This window comes from Oryctolagus cuniculus, chromosome 4 (genome assembly GCF_964237555.1).
Source record: "Oryctolagus cuniculus chromosome 4, mOryCun1.1, whole genome shotgun sequence".
In the NCBI taxonomy this organism is placed as follows: domain Eukaryota; kingdom Metazoa; phylum Chordata; class Mammalia; order Lagomorpha; family Leporidae; genus Oryctolagus; species Oryctolagus cuniculus.
The window spans coordinates 63,270,096-63,287,934 of NC_091435.1; the positions used below are offsets into that span (position 1 = coordinate 63,270,096).

General features: G+C 37.3%; 1 protein-coding gene across 9 annotated transcripts in view; it reads right to left on the bottom strand.

Moving 5' to 3' along the window:
* Nucleotides 1-277: 277 nt before the first annotated feature.
* The window catches only part of LOC100355470 (leukocyte surface antigen CD47), a 52,035-nt gene continuing 34,473 nt past the window's right edge, over nucleotides 278-17,839 (bottom strand). Inside the window, exons 4-12 of one of the 9 annotated variants that reach the window (XR_001794709.3) lie at nucleotides 13,807-13,914; nucleotides 12,531-12,623; nucleotides 10,838-10,930; nucleotides 9,497-9,589; nucleotides 8,029-8,075; nucleotides 4,962-4,993; nucleotides 3,617-3,641; nucleotides 2,964-2,996; nucleotides 278-528 (exon numbers count right to left, since the gene is read on the bottom strand). Coding sequence is in view for 6 of the 9 variants with exons in the window: in XM_008266998.4 (XP_008265220.1) it covers nucleotides 524-528; nucleotides 2,964-2,996; nucleotides 3,617-3,641; nucleotides 4,962-4,993; nucleotides 9,497-9,589; nucleotides 10,838-10,930; nucleotides 12,531-12,623; nucleotides 13,807-13,914 (482 nt within the window). In the remaining 3 variants the exon portion in view is untranslated. The remainder of the gene's footprint in view (nucleotides 529-2,963; nucleotides 2,997-3,616; nucleotides 3,642-4,961; nucleotides 4,994-8,028; nucleotides 8,076-9,496; nucleotides 9,590-10,837; nucleotides 10,931-12,530; nucleotides 12,624-13,806; nucleotides 13,915-17,839) is intronic. The other 8 variants (XR_001794710.3, XM_008266998.4, XR_001794711.3 and 5 more) reach the window with 8 other exon arrangements.

Here is a 17,839-nt window from a genome sequence, read left to right on the forward strand (position 1 = left end):
CTGGGTTCACCAACCCCTTGACCCAGAAGTGGCAGGCACTTCATTCAGCTGACACCGTAACTAACAAAGCTGCTGTGAACCTGAGTTTCGCTGGGGTTTGATGGAAGCCACTGTTTTTCATAGAGATCCCCGGGGAACCACGAGGTTAGTGCTTGGGAACTCTCAGTCAGAACCCACTTAGCCAAGAGCCAGGAGGCATCAGTCTGAAAGGCATCATTCTTGGAAGTTGCCCCCTCAACTTAACGCCCTTAATTGGATAAAAACAACAGTAGAAAACTGCATCTCAATCGGGCACACAACACAAATCATGGTTCTTTTATTAACTAAATTACAGCTGCTTTGAATAAAAACTTAACTGTAACAATCACTTAAGGGTCAATGACTTATGTTCTCCCATAGATGAAAACCAGTTACTTGTTTTCTTCTCCACAAGAGTGAATCATCAAGGCCATGGTGCATAAACACAAGTGTATTCCTTTCACGTCTTCCGCTCTCCAAATCGGAGTCCATCACTTCATTTCAGTTATTCTGGAAAGTTGAAAAACAGATATATAATCACTATTTATAACCACCATTTGTGTGCATTTTATATTTATTAAGAAACTGAGAGCCAGCATTGTGGTACAGCGCGTTAGGCTGCAGCCTCTGTTGCTGGTGTTCCATATCGGAGTATCAGTTTGAGTCCCAACCACTTCGCTTCTGATCCAGTTTCCTGCTAATGTGCCTGGGAAAGCAGTGCAAGGTGGTCCAAGTACTTTGGCCCCTGGCACCCACGTGGGAGACCAGGCTGGAATTCTTGGCTCCTGACTTTGGCTTGGCCTAGTCCTGCCTGTTGAGAACATCAGGGGAGTAGATCAGTGAATGGAAGATCAATCTTTCTCTCTCTCTCTCTCTCTCTCTATTGCTCTTTCAAGTAAATAAATAAATCTTTTTTTTTTTAAAGAAAGAAATAGAGGGTACAGCATGGAGGCATTTGGCCTAATGGGTAAGACATCAATCCTGTATCCCAAGCCTAGGGTTGATACCCAGATCCAGCTCCTAATCAGCTTCCTGCTAACACAGATCCTGGGAGGCAGTGGAGATGGCTCAAGTAATTGGGTTCCTGCCACCCTTGTGGTAGACCTGGATTGAGTTCTTAGCTCCTGGCTTCAGTCTGTCCTAGCCTTAGTTGCTGTGGGCCTCTGAAGAGTGAATCAGCAGATGAGAGTTCACTCTCTCTATATCTCTCTCAAATGAGATCACAAAATTTCTTTTTAACTGTACACTCAAAAATCTTTAAAACTTAAGAGGGAGCTTCAAAATAGAAGTTGAGGCATTTAAAAAATTTGGAATTGCTTCAGATACCTAGTATCTAAAAATAAAGACAATAGATCTGCAAAGGTCAGAGACAGGAACCAGGTAAATCCTTAGTCTAGTTTCAGTAAGTAAAAGGTTAATGCCAAACAAAAATTAACAGTCTGATCATCTCTGTTTTCTGAAAAAACCAAGAGATATTGATTTTTCAAGCAAATCGCAGTGAAAAAACCTGAAAGAGGAAATGGTACTGACTAGAATACCCAGGAAAGCACCTTGTACATCAGTAGGAAGAGCCCATAAAAGAGATAGGTGAAAAAAAGTTTGATGAGCTAAAATTAGCAAAATTAAGGGAAATTACAAAGGTCATCATAGATTTCAAGAACTGCAAAGAAAATATTCAGAACAAAAAGGCTTCATACTCTCTCCTGATGCAGTGGTTCAGAAACAAAACAACAACAAAACAACAACAAAAAACCAAAGGCATGTAACAAAGAGGCACCCAACTCAAGGTTTACACTGGTTTTCTAAAAACAAAGAAAATTTAGTTTCTTCATACAACTACAGGAGAATACCACCACAGTAGGAAAAGAAATTAAAAAACAGGACACCACAATGTAGACATAAACAAACCATACCAATTCCAGATACCAGAGTTGTTTTTTTTTTAACGTCCATTTTTATTCCTACTAACTACAATTTATTTTAGGAGGGAGTGTCTTGCATACAAAGCATGCTTGTGACTCAATAAACAAAAGCCTAAGCATTTTAAACTTAGTTCACTAATATATGGACATCAATTTAATGTCAAAATCCACCACACTCAAGTAATGGAATAATATAATTAAGATAGTACGTTGAATGCTTTGCTTTGTTATGGTGGGGAGCAGGAAGGTCACAGACTTTAAAACAGCAAAAGACAAAGCAAAACTATTTACATGCTCAGGGAGGACTGTAAATATCAGAGGTGTGAAGAAATGTTTTGATCATATGATAACATAAACACATTACTAAAAGCCAACAGAACTAAAGAATCATTAGCACGTTAAGGTAAAATCAAAATGACTTGTCTATAGCACTCGATATCTCAGACTGATTTATCTTTAAGTCTTAGCAAACATGTCTTTGATATACTCAATAAAGATTCGAAGTTATTATTAGCCCAGAGTTCCAAAAAAGAAAAATGTAGCAAAAGTTGGGGTGACTAAATATCTGTCTTTTTAATCTTCTCCCAAAAGGTAACAATCATGTTCCTGCTTGAAAAAGCAGAGATATTAAGTTTGTATGGGTTAAATGCAACAAAATTACCAACAAATGCACAAAAGAAACTGTCAAAATGATAGAGTTGTGCCACATTATCTATGTACCTAGTACAAAGCACCTACAATCACCAGACACTGAATCTGAAGAGTGTTTTACAAACAGTGATAATTTCTCTTTCCTATTAGCCAAAGGACTGGAGAATCTGCTTAATGACATCCTACAGCTTCTAAAGTAGTTTTGCAATTTTTAGCAAAGTTGACTTAAATTTAAATATCAAGATATGTGGATCTTTATGATTTGACAGTGTTTTTTTATTAAAAAAAGTCACACTTTCAAGAACCTTGTTCATTTCTTTTTGATGCCCATATTCTAACCAATCTGTAATTGTAGACACATTTTATACTTACCATCATTCATCATTCCTTTTGATTCTTTAAATGCTAAGGGTTAGTAACAAAGCAAGCAGGCAATTAGTAAGGTTCCATAATTAGAAATCACATATAAACAAATATGCAGTAATATCATGCCAACTATTCTACAACTATACAGACAAATTAATTTTAAGGCTGCCACATTATTACAAAGCTTTTGTGTGAATCACCCACAATATCCATCCACAAAGGGAACAGACTCAGGAATACAGACAGATTTATATACAAAGAAACTGAGACATTTTTGGTCTCACTCCATGAGGACAGTCTTCCTGAAATTTAAGCATCAGAAATGGGAGGTAACTGAGATTCTTCTCTCCGGGGGACTGTTGGGCTGAATCCTGGCCAATATAAAGGGGCAATGGTCCCCTTGCCCAAATTCTGTCACTTGTCTAAGGGAAGCAACTACCTGAGAGACACAGATGGTACATTTTTCCCAGGTATGTGAATAGCACAAAAGCAATACTCCCAATTCTTGATGAATAATCAAGAAAAAGAGAGGTCTCAAGGCAAGAGAGAACAAAATTCTTCCTAAGGCATAGATGGGGCAGTCTAACTCCTTTGAGCCAATTCCAATTATAATCTGTTAATGGGTCAAGAGAATATACAAGTATGTAATAGCCACATACCATTAAGTGGTTCCTCTACAGCTTTCTGGAAAATATTTAAAACATATTAACTAAAAATATAACTTATTAATATCCATTTACACTAAAACTTACATATGCTAACGTTTAAACAATATGATACACAGAGCATTCTTTAGTCAAAAAACAAAATAAGGCATTAGAGGCTAAAGAAAAGCTTGTGAAATCTAGTTAATATTTTTATAATGTGTATTATCCCTTTAATACTCTCTATACAGAATTTCCCATCATACCCTGCCTGTCTCAGTTCAAGAAATCCAAGCTTCTAAAAAATTAATGAAGTACAATCATAAATAGCAATGACAGAATAAATAATAGTTAAACAAGAGATAGGAGCAAGACAGTAAGCTTCAAGTTATGCAAATTCAACTCAGTCACTGGGAAAGAATATGTGGTAGGATATATAGGCCCAAAGGATGGATTATCTCTAAAAAGCATTTTAAAGCTGCCAGCTTTAGCACCAGCCCTTCCAGAATAAATCCTGTGGTGAGAGCAGCACAGCTTGCCCCAGCCTGCTCTCGCGGCCTGTCTGTTGAGGTCTGCCAGACTTGGGAGCCCATTAACTTCCACTTCCTGCCATAGCCAGGGTACCTTGTAACTTCCACTTCCTGCCATAGCCAGGGTGTTCTCTATAGCTTCCACTAAGATCAATCATCAGTCCTTCATAGGAAGCAGAGTGCAAGATGGTCCCTTCCAGATCTTATTTCTACCAACCAGCTCTTGAGTCCATCACCATGATACATGGTCCTTTTCCTGGAATTTTCTCAGATAGCTTATTAAGGTATCCAAGGTACAGTGAAATGGGCAGTACAGGTTTTTGAGAAGAAAAATGTATATAAGAGGGAAGAAGAGGTCAATGAATTATATCTCAGAACAGGTATCTGTCAACCTTATTTACATTTATTTTAAAGATTATAATTTTTATTGATGTCAATTTAATATAGATTTGTCTTCATATTTTTAAGCCTGAAATTATTCTGTGTGTGCACATCCAGTGGATCCAGAAGGTAAGGCAAAATATTGGAATTTGCTTCCTACTGATCAGAGTTAATAACCAGTATTTCTACCCACAAACTTTGCCATTCTGCATGTGATAAGTCAACGTAATCTTAAGGAATCAATTATCCGATCCCATTTATACTAAAATGATCAAACAGATCTTTAAAAGCAGAACTTGACCCATTCATGCAAACACTGTGAAATGAATTCAACATTATCTTATTTGATATTACACTAAAGAGCACTAGAGCTCAATATTCCAATTACTATTCCTCAGTCTAACCTGTCTAGTGAAAATTCCCAATTCATTTATTAAACTTTAACTTACCCTGGGAGGTTGTATAGTCTTTTGATTGGAAGCTGATATAAATAAGACAATAAGAATATAAATTTAACAAGTAAAATAAATTCAGACAATATATGCTTAATTTTAAGATAAAATGTTCAGGGCTAAAATCAGAGGTATCAGAGCCTTCAATGAAAAAAGTTCCAGCTTTGACAGTCTATTAAAAAATGGAATATTTTTGATTGTATGCAAATTAAACAAATAACCTACCTATAGCCAATAATAAACACACACAGTCTTATGTTTGTGCATGCCACCTGTCCCCCAAATAAGCTACTTTTTACACTGCTTGGTGGAAAAATGCTGTCATCTACTCACCCTTATCATGGGCTCTCTCCATCACTCCCTACTCTGGCAAGCCAGAACTGTGGGCAGGCTGAGGTTCACTGTTCTTGTGCCTTGTAGCCCAGTTGCCCCTGCTTCTTTGCAGTTTTCAAAGCTCCAGATAGCTAGCAAACTAGAGAAAATATCCAGATCCCTCTGAGTTTAAAGAGTTTTCTAATTATAACCAGCTGCTGCCAATTATAGCCTTAATCATGCCCTCCTCTGTATACTCCTCCTTATCTTTTTGAGTTGTCCTTCTGAATGCTGCCTCTGAATGGATTAGTTGACTAAGATGAAGGAATAAAGGCATGAAGAAAGTGACACAGGAAAAAGAATTATTGTAGCTAGGAAGTAAAGAAGAAACAACTTCTTATAAAAACTAAGTAAGGAGGCCCCAGGGCAGCTAAAGGCAGTCCTGAAGACAGAATCAGTCTTACAGGTTGAAAAGCACTGATGGAATCGCTCAGTAAGAGGGTGATCCTGCTGGACACGTAGTCAGGTCCACTGTAACCTGAGCTGGATGACAGCATGGGTTTGCTTATTAACAGATCAAGGCAGGTTTCCTGGTCCTTGTTATTTACTTACTACATTTCCAATCTCAACACTATCAAGCTTCCTAGGCTAAGGACAGAGTGGGTTCTGAGCCAACATCAGCCAATTATGCACTCCACAGCCAGAAACTGATAAGGGTCTCTGAAATGGAAGACTGACAACTGATCTACCTGGTACTTCTCCCCACCATTGCAATTTTAAGGAAACACAAAAACGACTAGCAAAGTTGGTGCTGGGAAGCAAAGGGGAAAAAGAAACAGAGAGAAACTCAGCAAGCAAAATTCACAGTGCAGAGCTACAGGTAAGAAATGCTATCAGTGAGAAGACATGGACAGGATTAAAGCTGAGTGGTAAAGGAGAGAGTGAGCTGGCTGACAGCAAACAAAGAAGAACTTGGTAACCACGGCCAGTGAAAGGGCATCAACCAACTTGGGTTGCTGAGCAGACAACATGATGCGGGATGTATCAGATCCTTCCAGTCGCTGAGCTACAAACTCTTCTCTCATGAGATCTCTGTCTCTGTTGATGTTGTGTGGAGCTTTTAATTAACTTCTCTTACAGTGGAGGTACTTGGAGGGTAGTTTGTTCCTCACATCCAAACCAGTGTGGAGTAAAAAGAGCTGGGAATACATGCCCTCACATTTAGCAGTCTCCCCAATAAACCAAGTGGAATTAGAGAACTTCATTGGGACCACCAACATGGTTACATGTATATACAGCTTACTTCAAACAAACCAGTATCAGTGTCAAGATCAACAAAGGAAAAGGAGAACTAGACAGCTATCTACATTTCTGATGGGTAATATAAACTGTCAGAGATAAGATTTTACAGTTATATTTTTGAGCTCATAAATTTATTTATCACAGTTACTATCAAGAACAGCCAAGTAACTCCCCTTTGTTTCCTAATAACATTTAAAGGACAGTTTCTATGTTCTAATTCTCAGGTTCAATGAATGTTGCATTTGGCTAGCTCATTCTGAAACAAGAGATCTATGAACAGCGATCACGGTCAGCTGTGATCCCTCTAGTGATAGAAAACTAAACTGTGCAGAAGGCAGTTTCACCTGAGTTAGTCCTGTCCAGAAGGGCTACAACCCATGTAACCAACTGATGATTATGATGGATCTGCTGGAACCAGGGCCAAAGACACTGGCAACCATAATGTTTTTTAATCAAAAGCCTGAAGCAATCCATATGTGCTTACTTGCAATCCTTTCTCTTCCCTGTAATACTTGACCACATGCTATAAATGTATTTCAAGGTTTTGAATTTTTCAATAATGCTTTATATAGTGATCGTAGATTTACTTCTCGTAAACAGTGGGCAAGAAGAGATCTTTGGATTTACATATATATATATATATATATATATATAGGGGAGGAAGGGGAGGGGAAGGGGGAGAGAGAGAGAAAGGAGGAGGGGGAGAGGAGAGAGAGGAAGGCATCTCTATATTTCTGTTCTGCTATATTATATTCTATACCTGCATCCCTGAGATGTGGAAAACATGGCTGTGATCACTACTATGCTGGTTTGTATCAAAACACTATTATATGCCCTTATACTGAACTACCTGGTGATGGTTCTTAAAAATGAACACCTATTGATCCTTATAAATAATGGATATAAACACTCCATACAAAACAACAAGCCCAAGTTCAGTAAGTTTGTCAGCTCCTTTTAAGCTTTTGTCTGCTGTCACATTTAAATAATTGTGCCTAGCCTCTTATTTTTTAAAATTAAAATGCTCCCAGTAAAAAGAAAAAAAATCCAGTATAGTTAAGAGATGGCTATAGAAAGTAAAAATCAAAATCCTACTCTTTAAAATAACAATTAAGGCTGCAAATTTAAACTTTGAAACAATGAAAATGATAAAAGATAAAATCTTCAAACATTAACACATACCTAAAAAGAGTATTTGAGATTTTTTTTTAATTATAAGGATTTCATTGCATTTAAATAAGGACACAATCATTAGGCTTTTCAAAAACAGAGCATGTGTAGTAAATGAAAATTATCTTGAAAACATTTACAATTTTTACTTCCTGAGACAAGCACTCAAATTTGCAGCCCTAATGTTAGACATATTCAGATTTGTATCATCAGATTATAAAAGCAAAACACATCATTTTTTCTATTCTAGTACATTTTCTAAAGAGCAACTTTCTTGTACCTTGTCTCTTCTTGCCTTTCAACTGACCGAAGGTGTCTCTCTCAACTCTGGCATTAGATAAGTTGATGTGAAAAGTTAATTTAGAATATTCTCAAAATGTAAGTAAAACTGTACCAAATTCTAAACTTACTTAGAGTGCACTTCATGTTAAACTATGATAAAGAAAAACTAATTTGGGGTACCTGCAGGGATTCCACTTTCATTTTCATTTCAATGGATAGCAGTGACATTTGTAATTACATGCTTTCACAGGCTTCTTCGGGTCTTAAGTCACAGAGAAGGAGGGAAAGTGAGGTCAAGGGGGGGTGCAGCTATTACAATGCCTAGGCCGACTGCAGGCAGCAAAGCCAGACCTGAAGGCAACTCTTCTTTGCGGATATGGGAGGCATGGGGAAGCACGGGAAATAAGGGAGGACAATCCACATACTTAGGTCCCTGCCAACCATGGGGGAGACCCAGGTTAAACAAGGATTTATGGAAAGTCCTGTCATTTGAAATTGGTAAGATTAAATGCAAAGGTTAGAAACAATGAAACTCATTCCTCACTTGCTAGGAATTGATTTTAAGATAGTAAAACAGTAAATTTTAAAACTTAATGCTTTTATTATATAGGTTTTAACTAAAATGTTTGAAAGTCATATGCTGAAGGTCACTTGTCCTTCACCATTAACAAAATTGATAGATTTTGAATTTCAATTCCTATTTCCTTAGGGGTATCCATGTCTAAACAGTGTGCAAGAGGAATAGCAACTGACAAACAAGTGACACAAATGACAAACAGGTCTCTTCAAAAGCTCTACCATAGAAACAACGGGACAACTAAAAATTCTTTCGTATTCATTTAAATGTATCCTTTTATGCAGTATAAAAAACCTACACAGTTTAATAATAATCATTTTTAAAAAGTTTATAATACAAACTTTTCATTATTTCTTTAATAACCCCCAAATCATTCCAATTGTATGCTCTCATTTTTGGAGTTATCAATATATTCTTTTGTCCTAAGCTAGAAGAACCAATGAAAAGCATTTACAGGCCGGCGCCGCGGCTCACTAGGCTAATCCTCCACCTTGCGGCGCCGGCACACCGGGTTCTAGTCCCGGTCTGGGCGCCGGATTCTGACCCAGTTGCCCCTCTTCCAGGCCAGCTCTCTGCTGTGGCCAGGGAGTGCAGTGGAGGATGGCCCAAGTGCTTGGGCCCTGCAACCCATGGGAGACCAGGAGAAGCACCTGGCTCCTGCCATCGGATCAATGCAGTGTGCCGGCCGCGGCGGCCATTGGAGGATGAACCAACAGCAAAGGAAGACCTTTCTCTCTGTCTCTCTTTCTCACTGTCCACTCTGCCTGTCAAAAAAAAATTAAAAAAAAATAAAAAAATAAAAAAAATAAATTTAAAAAAGAAAAGCATTTTCTAAGTTATATATATATAAGACTCTTGGCATGGGCTAACAAAAATAAGATTGACTTACCCACAAATTTCATATAAACTAGTCCAAGTAATTCTGCTAGAGCTATGATACCCAAACCTGAAATCAGAAGAGGGCCATGCACTGGGACACAGGCTGTAAAAACAAATGAAATTTTCTATTAGAAATAAATACAAAACAACCGAACCTTTAAAAAGAATCAACAATATCAAGTTTCAAGGCAAGTGATTCTTTTTCTAATGATCAAGAAGCAAAAATTACCTGTGCATACTGGTTATTAATTCAGTCAGTGAAATGACTCCAAATCTTGGTACGAATGCATGACAGTTACCTTACAACATCAAAACTAAAGGAAAGCTGTGTGTAAAGTCTAAGCCTCCAACCAATTAGAGCATGGTCATTTCAAAAGTTATTCCACAAACATAGATATAGTTGTCTGGCTATCAAAACAATGAGCTCACATGCAAAATACAGCCAGCCTTACTGTCGCAACATGGAAACCACTACTCTCACTGGGAGAAAAACGAGAGCTAAAAAAGAGAAGCTCACAGCAGCAAATGCTGGCAATTATGCGGAGAAACAGGAACTCTCATTTATTGGTGGCAGTAATGTGGAATAGTACAGTCCTGTGGACAGAGAGTTTGGCAGTTTGCTACACACTTAAATGTAACCTTAACATACTACAGTTGGTACTCCTTGATGGAATTGAGAGCAAAAAACATGCACAGGGATGTTTATAAGAGCTTCATTCTTAGTCACAAAAAATTAAAGGCAATCAAGATATCCCTCAGCAGGTAAATGCATAAACAAACTGTGGCATATCCACACACTGGAATGTTATACAGCACTATACAGTCAAGGACATGGAGGAAACTTGAAGTCAATCTAAAAAGGCTACATACTGCATATTCCAGCTACAAGACATTCTGGAAAATGCAAACTACAAAGATAATGAAAACATTACTGTTGCTAAGATTTGGGGAGAGGGAAGGATGAACAGGTAGAACAGGAGGCACTTCTAGGGTAGGGAAACCGTTCTGTATCAATACTACAATAGTGAGTACATGTCATGATACATCTGTCATACCCATAGAATGTATTACACCAAGAGTGAACCATAATGCAAACTATGAACTGTGGGTGATAATGAGGTGTCACTGCTGGTTCCACTCTGGTGGGGATGTTGACAGAGACTGTGGCTATGTAAGGTATATACTAAAGGGCTGCGGGTAAAAGGAAACTCGGTACTTTCCATTCAATTTTGCTGTAAACCTAAGACTTCTCCAAAAAATAAATCTGTGTATTTTTTAAAAAGGAAGAAAGCAAAAGAAGAGCTCTGCCTAAGAGAAATCCAAAACCAGACTACAATGGATGAACCCTTACCCATGATACAGAGACACAGTCCAACCACTGCGAGGACGTAGCCCAGCACCTGAGTGATCAATATGGCAACAGTGAAGGAGGTCATCCCAAAAGCTGCAGGAAGGAAAAGGATACAACAGAAGCAGGCTGAGTATTCAGAAGCAATCACTCCTCCTTGTAGCAATCAGGAATATCATCATCCTATGATGACAGGCTGACTGTGGAGTTCTGACACTTCCACACAAAAGTCAGCTCTAGAGTGACACAGTCAATAGCTTTCTACTGTCATTCAGATGAGCTGGTCTGGGTAATTTCTACTCAAAATCTTAGGACAATGCTGCTTTTACCACACTTGTGCATTTTACAAAATGGCTATTATGCATGGCTTCTCCACATGCACACAAAACTGCTCTGGGGGATAAAACCACTATGCAAACAAGTGACTGTGAACACAATGACCTCCTCCTTGTGCACTTGTGCTTTTGTAGTAAATTGCTACCTCTCTAATGTATGGTAAACCAGAGAAGGCTGGAAGACTGAGGGTTAAATCTAACTCTTTTAACAATAATGAAAATAGCTCAGTGGTTTAGTCTTGAAATGGAAAGAAAATTATATTGATTATAGTTAGTATCTCCACATTGTCTTTCAAAACTACACTGTCAAGGTTCACAACTAAAAAATTACTTTTCTATTTATAATTAATAACTCCATTTTGTAGAACTAGTCTTTTTAATGTAGATGTTTAGCAAATAAACAGAAAGGATGTGTTTAACATCTACTTAAAGATCAAAAACTGAAATCAGAAGATTAATACAATCTTTAAGAAATTATATAATAAAATTTTAAATATTGCTGACTGGGGGCAGGACTTGTGGCACAGTGTGTTAAGCTGCCACTTGACATGCCCGCATCCCATATTTAAGACTCTGGTTTGAGTCCTGGCTACTCTGTACAGCACATGACGGCCTCAGTACTTGGGTTCCTGCCACCTATGTGGGAGACCAGGATGAACTTTCTGGACCCTGCTTTGGCCTGGCTCAACCCTCCTCAGCTCTTGTAGGCATTTGGGGAGTGAACTAGCGGATGGAAGATATGTTTGTTTCTTTCTCTCCCCATCACTCTGCCTATCAAATATATAAATCTTCAATAATTTTTTTTTCTGACTGGCATCAAACACATATGAAAATGATGTCTTACAAAATAATTCAATGACTTAAAGATCTTAATCTTCAAATAACCTCTAAGAGTGGCATGGAGGATTTTTTCCCCCCAAATTTGTATTTATATATTTGAGACAGAGAGAGAGAGAAAGAGAGAAAAAGAGAGAGAGAGAGAGAGAGAGAGACAGAGAAAATGCTCCCATCTGCCAGGTCACTGCTCACATGCAGTAATGGCTGAGGTCAAAGTTGGGAATCCAGAACGCAATCCAGTCTCCCAGGTGAGTGGCAGGAACCCAGTCATTTGAGCCACCAACTGCTACTTCCCAAGGTTTCAATTAGCAGGAAGCCAGATTCAGGTGTAGAGCTTGGACTCAAACCCAGGTGCTCTAACGTGGGATGTGGGCATCTTAACTGACAGATTAAATGCCTGTCCCTGGAAATCTTTTCAGTAAAACAGCTTTACAGAGTTGTGAAATAATACAAGAATGTTTTCAACAAAATTGCTTTCTTATAAATGAAAAAGGTAGGAAAAATTACACTGGAATAATACCTACCTGTCATAAACACATTATACTGAAGTGATATTAATATCCCTGTAGAAATTACAATGAAACCAAGTCCAGAAGCATTCTTTATTGAATATTCACCTGTTAATAAATGAAAGCACTTAAAATATTTTCCTACATATTTCCTCCTTTTCAGGAAGTTAAAGTATTTAATATATTTACTGCATTATAATCTCAAAGCTACTCTTAAAATACGGTGAAAGGTTTAAAGATGTTTCCCCAAACTTTCACACAAAATGAGTGTGTACATTTGGTTATTTAAAATTAAACTTAAGATACATAAATCTCAAAATTTAAGCCTCAACACGTTACAACTTCACATCGGTTCTACCTTGTTCTTAGTTCCTTTACAGAATTCTAGATGAGAAACCTGTAGTCACCTTTCAGCATTCCTTCATTTGCTATGTTCAGTCTGATCCAAAGTCCGGTTAATTGCTCTTTCAAGTTATCTTCTGCAATAATTCCCTTCCTTCCCATGCCCTCACTAATTTCAGAGGTGGAATAGAACTGCCAAATTTGTGTTGTTCAACATTCACCAATACTGCATTTTTCACATAAAGCAACAGTGACATTCCTTCATCAACCACTCTGAGTACGAGTCTGTCTTTGTTTCTTTCCACGTTCTACAAACCCTGACTTCCCACTCACACTCCCATTTCCCAAATGCCACTGCCACTTCAGTCTTCATTCCCACTTCTGTGTCTTGGCCCATGAAACCTGCCTTTGTGGGTCTAATGACGGCGCCAAAGATATTCCCACTCTTGATCCTGTAGTAAAAGTACCTTGCATAGGAAAGGAATACTGTATTATATGGCACCAGATAGGATTATGGAATTCTGAACAGAGGAGCTTATCCAGGATTCTATTGGTGAGCCCTAATTGCAGTAAGTGTGCATGTAACAGAGAAGCAGAGGAAGAATTGACACAGACACAGGAAAATGACACAGAGGAGGTGAGGAGGCACTTCGACCTCACTGAAAGAGACTGGAGTTACACTGCCACAAAAGAAGAATGCCAAGGACTGCTGGGAGACACCAGAAGCCAGATGAGACTAGGAATGGATTCTCTCCTACAGCCTGGAGAGGGAGTGTGCTTCGGATGGCATCCTGATTTCAGGTTTATTGCCTCCAGAGTGGCAAGAGAATTTCTGCTATTTTAAACCACCCAGTTTGCCATAATTTGTTACAGCCCTACCAAATACAACACCCCCTTGGAATCCCTTCTTTTACACCCTGCATTCCCTCACAGTTACTGCACATCTTACCTGGGACAAAAAGGATGGCTCCAACAATGACAATTACGGTGAGTAGCAGGCCAGCAATAAGCAAAAGAATAATTTTCTTGTTCGTACGATTGGATTTATACTTAAGTGCTTAAAAACAAAACAAAGAGTTTTATGACGTCAATCACAAGTGAAGCCGTTTTTGAAACTGATAAGAGGGCAGAGACAAACTGAAAACTCATTATACATAAATAATTTCTGAGCAACAACTTATCAAATCATATGCTATGAAGGGTCACGACAGTATAAATATGGATGCTGAATGTACATTTTGTTCACCTAAAGTTGAAAGAATAAAGTTATATATACAATGGGCTTTCTCAACTGAGGCACTATTAGCTTTGTGGGCTAGATCTATCTTTGGGGGCTGCTCTGTGTTACAGATGTCAATCAGAATGTCTTTCAGACACTGCCAATGTGCTTTGATAAGCAAAATCACTCGAGATTGATAACACAACATGGACATAAATAATGTTGATGAGGAAAAAATCGGTTACACTCCACTTTATGCCAAATTAATAAATCTAGGTATTTCATTTTGAAAAACATTGAACTTGTACAATCACACCTTTGTGAAATCCTGATGGAGGGAAAAAAGATTACAGTTTTCAAGTAAAATATTTTAAAATAATAAACCACAAGACTCAACAGGATCCATTATACATATTATTGTTTCTGATACTAGTTCTACTGTTAAGTACCCAGTACTCTCCCTGGGGAAAAAACTATATAATAGGTAAGCCTAAAATATCATTTCCTTTACTGTGTATCAACCTTCTCTGTTTTGATTAATATTACAATTAATTTTCACTAGGACATGACTAATTGCAATGTAAAAGTATTCTGAGTAGCAAGAAGAAATAGAGTGTATGACTGAATTCTGCTATATGTCATCCACACATGAATATTCTCCATGTCAGTAATGAATGAATGGCTGTCATAAAGGGAGAGATATTTAAAATACCATATTTATTTAGCATTTAGTTTTCTTTCACTAAATAGACATTAAATAAGATTAATAAACTCAAATCAATCAATAAATAAAATGACTTTGATAAAATGTATATTTTAATATATATGGTTGTGAGTGGGAGGGAAGTTATGGGGGGGGAAGCCATTGTAATCCATAAGCTGTACTTTGGAAATTTATATTCATTAAATAAATGTTAAAAAAATAAAAAAATAACATTTTAATATAAAAAATATATATACTGCAGCCACCTGAAGATTTTTTGATTTGCTACCTATCCATACTTCAGTTATAACCTTAATTTTAGTCTCTTGAAAGGAGATGCAGGTAATAACCAATCCTTAAGCTGATTAACTGAAATCTACATGAGTTAGACGAGAGAAATCCATGAAATCACAGAGCATCCTAAGGCAACTGCTCCAAGTGTTTACTGGGTCAGTTAGCTACAAGCAGCCTTGGAATTTATAAGACTACTACACAGCCAGATCCCTTCTTTATCATGAAGCACAGAGTTCTCACAGCTTCTGCTTTTCTAGGCTCCAATTCTGACTGGAACGTAATTGACTGTATTGGTCACAAAAGGAACCCACACAGGAAAACAAACTTTCTGTAGACACATGTCCTGTTTTCCATTTTAATCCCCTGTATATCATCATTTAAACGGAGTTTGAAAGTTCTGCAAAGACCTGCAGAATAGAGGCTGCTTCAAATGTATCTCCCAATCAATCAAACCTTCATAAGAGGTTCTCCCAGGGAAAATGCACAACATAAAGGAGCTCCTAAGATCAAGCAACAAGAATTTTCCCTGGAATACACTATCATTTCATGCAAAAAAGGCTGACTCATGCCATTCTTAACAAAAACGAAAGTTTGGACGGTCTATAAAATTCAACCCCTTCACACATAGAAGAAACAGGAAAAAAATAATGTCAATGACGGGAACAAAAATAAAACACCACAAAACACTGCTGCAGACAGTGTTTATCATAAAATGTCCCTTTTCATTTGAGAATAAGTACACTATACATTGGAGGTCACTTTAGTTCCTGTTGATTGGTTCTCTACTAATTATTTTCAAGGCTATCTTAAACCTTTCCTTAAATTAAGCAACCATTTCTGACAAATACATTAGTGGGATCTACTTAAGTAAACATAGGTGATAAAAGAGTATCTCTATGTTTTATTTTTTTAAAAAGATTTATTTATTTCTATGTTTTCTCAAGTGAATCTTTACAAAGAGTTTCCTTGGCTCATTTTCTTTGTTTACAATGGCCAAGATTCAGCAGGTCCCACAGCAAGTGTGGGGAAGATAGCTTGTTGTCAGCCCAGTGGTCAACTTTCTCAGTGTAACTAATGGGCAAGATGCCTTGGAGATAAGCTTGACAACCTTTGGTTGATGATCATTTCTTTGTCCTTTTGTAAGAGGATTTATCCTTATTTATTAAATTTATCAAAACATGAAATGCAACAAGAAAATAGATTCAAGTTATTCCCCCAAATATTTAGCATTAAGATAAACACAATTTGTTGTGTTCCTAACAGCGGGCTCTTATCAAATTTCTTGGTATGATTTTCTGGTTGGTTGTGAAGCCAAGCTATGCAATTTTAAAACTCGGCATGCTTTTTAAAGATTCCCCTCAGCTACAACTACTGAAATCAATACACAAAATAAAACATGTGCAAAATAATGGTATTTACATTTTTAACAAGAAACTTAAAATGTAAGTGCTGCCTGGCACAGGAATACTATGTATCAGGGGGACAATAAAACATTTTTGTTAAACATTTAGAAATTCTAAAATTTTCCCTTTCATATCTTCTATAAAATAACTATACATAGCAGGCTAGTTCTTAGAACCATGTTAGATTGGTTCATTCATTAGTTCTACAAATACTTACTTTGTATCTAAAATGTTCCAGGCCCTTTTTATTGGTCCAATTTAAGGAACAAGTAGATTAAAGCAATGATAACAGACCGAACACTATGTAGCTATGCAACAATCACTAACACAGCTAACAGTGAGCAAAGACGCAAACACAAGGCCTTCCTTGAGGACCTGATGTCCCAACAGGTGAGGGTGGGTGCTTGAGAAGGGGTTTGTGGGAGGGGTGAGGGTGTTATTCCCAGATCTTCTTCTCTCACTACAGAAAAGGTGAGAATCTACTCCGATCTAAGAAATATCATTTATTTATATCATCTTTCAAATTCAACATGCAATAAAGCAACAACCTGTCCCTCTAGCTACTGAACAAACAGCTAACATTATGAATCAAAAGCAGGGTTTTCTAGTCTCTTGTAACTGATAGAGAGCACATATGTAAGACAGAATATAGGTTGCCACTGATGAAATCTGCTGAAATTATGAAGTCAACATGGGGATAAAATCGAATCTACCATGCTAAGTTGTCATGATTCTGTGAAGACTGTATGTCATACACTCAATAGGCACACACAGACTGCAGACCATCCAGCAAAACTCCCAAAGCCAAGAATGTAATGTTTGCTCAAAAACATGACATTTAGACAGTCCCTAGTCAAGTGATCAATGAGTGAGTAGAGAGGCATGGTGGTTTACCAGTGAAATATAATGCATACTAAATTACAAATAAGCCATAAAGTAAGACAAGTGTTCGATTTTTGTATTATAGTACTGTTTTCTGATAACTCTAGCAAGCTAATTTTAGAATCTGTTGAGCTGTAAACCAGTATCGTATTCAATGAAGGATAAAATACATCCAATGATTTTTCAAGTGAAATTAGAATTGCAAATTTTTTAATTATTTAAATTTAAATTATTATTTAAAATTTTTAGACATTCATTTAAAATACTCATGCACACAAACAAATTTTGTGCAACTGGCATTAGAGAAAAATGAATATTAATACCAATTATAAGCTGGTTACTTGCTAGAAGGCAAGAAGAATAATTTCATAATAAACTTCATACACTATCCAACTTGCTTCAATAAAATGATTCTGTGAAAGTGATTACTGACTAGACATCATATCTGAAGTCTGTAGGACCTAGAAATAAAAGAGCCCAG